Consider the following 3,925-nt stretch of genomic DNA (forward strand, 5'->3'; position numbering starts at 1 on the left):
AGACTCGATGTATCCCCCAAATAACTACGAGTCCAATTTTAAAGAATGGGGTCAATTTTGTTATCTTACCTAGTTTTGAATAAACCCCTTATAACTCCTAATCACTTACAACTGCGATTATTATGGTATCAGGTATATCTATCCTCATATACAGTTGAACACACATTCTTTATTAATTTTTTGCTGTTTGCAGGTTCAACATTGCAATTATAAATGGTATTAATTTACTTCCTTCCATGACTCTATTCTAACGGTTGTCATAGTCGTATTTAAATAGGATATGAGTGAAACATGCCATAATTTAGTTGAAATATACTCTGACCAGTTTTGGTCATGTGTCCTAACGTTCTGAGAATTATAATAGCTACATACTTTGTAAACTGTTAATGTGTATCAAACTTTGTCAAGTATAAATAAGAAATTCTGACTGTTTACTGGAATTTTATAAATGGTACTCGGCTGACCACCACTCGTTGAAAAGTATTATTATCCATTGTGTTATATTCAAAATAGTATGCACGGGGCCCGCACCAAATTATTGTTTTGATAGGTTTGGTTTCGAACCGTCGCTATCGACAATAATTTCCCTAGCCTGGGACTTAGAAACATTATCCACCCTAACGCCATGTCACCCCTCGAAAAATCATCACCCAACCTCATATCATTGCTCACTAGCACAATGTGATTCATACCCGTGAACGAGTCGACGAGTCCATACTTCTCCATTTACAAATCTAAAGCCTTTTTTGTTCCTTGTAAAACATCGGTAATGTGCATCTCCCAATAGATGATCGTGTCTTGTTAATCAATTTATGATTCGGCTGTGAGCACTCAGAACTAAGCGTTCGGAATTCTACCACAACGGCAACGAATTTCATATGGATAGCGCCTGTGAATAACCTATCTCCAATAATCGCGCATGGTCGTATCGTGTGTAGTCACCGCCAGTATTTGTGCCACAGTATTCAGTCGTGCGATTCTCTTCGAAGTAATCGTTATTAACGTGCTATTGAGTTTTCTCGTCGATCGCATATGTACAGAAAAAACAACAACAACAACAACAAAACGTGCTACAGCCTCAACGTATATTCGCATATTACAGCCATCTATCAGCACTGTTCAGCTAACCGTGCCATAGCTGTGATATAGTTTGCAATAGACTGAACACTTGATTAGTACACAATGCAGTTACTCTGGACCAATGTGAGTAATGTAACGACTAACCATTCATCATCGCAACTAATCGAAGATACATATTATGTATATATTCCTGATTGGATTTTCAACTCGTTTATACCTTACTTCTGCACTATCATATGCATTTCCGGTTTAGTCATGAACGGTATTGTGATTTTTATCATTCTTAGATATCCAGGAATGCGATCCATCCCCAATTACTACATCCTTAATTTGGCCGTGGCAGACGCATTATTTCTACTCGGCCTGCCTTTTCTTATTTATTTCAACTTCTCCAAAAACTGGGTGTTTGGAACCTGTTTGTGTAAAATAGTGTTAAGCTTGGACGTAATGAACATGATGACAGGTATATTCACCTTAACAGCTATGGCAGTAGATCGATATGTAGCCGTTGTACACACGGCATGGTCCAAGTCAAAACGCACTGTACAACATACGCAACTCGTGTGTGTAGTTCTTTGGGCGGTCTCGTTCGTGTCAACGACACCTTTATGGCTTTATTCCACGTTACAACAATTTAATGGACATATCGTGTGCAATGTGATGATGCCATTGACTGTGCAGTATGTGTTTCTCATCTACACGTTTATTATCGGATTTGGCATACCTTTGATCATCATATTCATCTGCTACCTGCGAATAACCGTTTATCTACAGAGAATCATAAAAACAGTTTGTACAAGACGAAAAACTAAAATTGAAAAGGTCAGTATAATGGTCGTGATGGCTGTCCTGTTGTTCTCCGTGTGCTGGCTACCTTTTTGGATTACTCGCATTGTGTCACTGAAACACCCACTACTATACAAACAAAAACAATTCCAATTTGCTTATTACTTCACCTCATTTTTGAATTATATAAATAGTGCATTAAACCCACTAGTTTATGCCTATTTCAAACATGATTTCGCCAATAAGTTTCCAACATTAACAGTGAAATGCGCCGAAAAGAAAACAACAATGAATAATAAACATAAGACAACCTTAGAACTGCATTATCTGTAAACGTTTTTTTCGCAATTTTATATATTTGTATTTGTACTGATTATTCGGCTTTACGAAAAAATGTAATAAAGTTTTAATTAAGTCTGAATCAAAATCGATTGTCAGTCAAACAACAATCAATAGACTAGTTTTATAATGGGTTTGTTGAACACATTCAGCTATCTGTTTAAAAATTATGTTAGCTTCACTGATCTCCCGGGAAGAAGTGATAACAGCATTATATATCGGCAAAACTACACGAAACCAAGTGACAACAGCGTGTCTTCAAATGTGACCCGAACTGTACACAGGGGTCTTTTTCAATCATTTTAGATTATCCGACCCTTCCAATTTCTATCATAAATTTTCGTGCATCTTATAAGGTATTAGCATAATTTGTTTCCAAACAAATCATAAATTAGGTATGCACGGTACAGTTATCGTTATAATAACGAATGTAGTTGACATCCATATTTGCTGTATCGATCCTAGATTCAAGTTAGATATGATGAAGCAAAATCGTGATATATGATACATACTTATGGCACGTGTTACAGTTCACAACGAGTATTGAATTTGCCACAGCAACATATTTTTATTTTAAATGTGAAAAACTCTCATCAACGTTCGAAAGATTCAAATTCAACTCGTAAGGTATATTTCAGAAATATATAGCATCACCATACCTTTATAAACAAAATTACACAAGCACAGACATGCATTCTTCCTGTGTTTAGCTGTGATTATCTGCGAATTTATTTAGAGTGTCATATATTGGGAAATAGACATGATGATTAATATCAGTACCATTGTGATACCAGGGATCAGTTTTGAGATTAAGATAATTGCAGCGGCAATGATTACTCAATAGATACTTGACAGATTTAATGTCGCCACTCTGCATACATTATTTATAAAATATATACGTTGCTATAGAAACGGGGGAGATTGAGCATATAAAAGTGACATTTTATTTATTTCAATGACATTAAACGAAATAATTTCAAATATATACATGAATTTATAGAAGGGTTGTTTACATTTATGATAATACACCTCATTGGTGTAGTATACTTTATATTTCAGCCAACTTGAATAATACAATACATTCGTTCGACTAATAGACTATATGTATGGCCAGTAACTTTAGAGAAAAGCAGTTAACATGTGTTATATCATAGGTTGTTCTTTTTTCAAACAACGCTTAATTTCGACAAAAAACAAATGAAGGAGTTTGACGCGGCTAGTTTGAAAGTCCGACTGAAAAATCAAACGTTTTTTTATTGTATGTTTTTCGAGCAAATTTCCATAAAAAAAACAGCACATTATGGCTTAACGTGATGGGATATCTTATAAAAAATTTGATTTGCACTGTTTTATTTATTTGATAGTAAAATTGTCTCATTAAGTTATATGAAATTTACTTTTAGATGAATATTATATCGAACTCATTATATATTGTTACAGCATGGAAGGTACTAACGGAAGGAGCCACGACGCCTCTCAAGTTGTCACTTAAGCCTCTTAACTGCCTTATTTCCTTTTGTTTCAACCCAAGTTAATACAAACAAAGTTGATACAAACATTGTCTAGCTCATCTCATGATAGTTTGCGATTATTTACACAAGTTACGAGTTAGCGGAAAATGATATAACCTCGCCGATTTTTAACGTGACCATAAAATATATGCGCATTATGAAATTACGGTCATCACACATGCGCACTCGGTTTGTGAGGTGTTAATGGT

The 3,925-nt window shown here is 35.1% G+C and overlaps 1 protein-coding gene across 1 annotated transcript; it reads left to right on the plus strand.

Annotated features, from left to right (window-relative positions):
* The first annotated feature begins 1,335 nt into the window (after window positions 1–1,335).
* Window positions 1,336–2,199, plus strand: LOC144348094 (somatostatin receptor type 5-like). The gene has a single exon (XM_078007594.1). The coding sequence runs from the start codon at window positions 1,336–1,338 to the stop codon at window positions 2,197–2,199; it is 864 nt and encodes a 287-aa protein (XP_077863720.1).
* Window positions 2,200–3,925: the final 1,726 nt, after the last annotated feature.

The sequence above is a fragment of the Saccoglossus kowalevskii genome, chromosome 13 (assembly GCF_978046115.1).
Source record: "Saccoglossus kowalevskii chromosome 13, keSacKowa6.1, whole genome shotgun sequence".
NCBI classification, from domain to species: domain Eukaryota; kingdom Metazoa; phylum Hemichordata; class Enteropneusta; family Harrimaniidae; genus Saccoglossus; species Saccoglossus kowalevskii.

Coding starts and splice junctions, on each gene's coding strand:
- LOC144348094 (XM_078007594.1), top strand. CDS start 1,336: ATGAACGGTATTGTGATTTTTATCATTCTTAGATATCCAGGAATGCGA.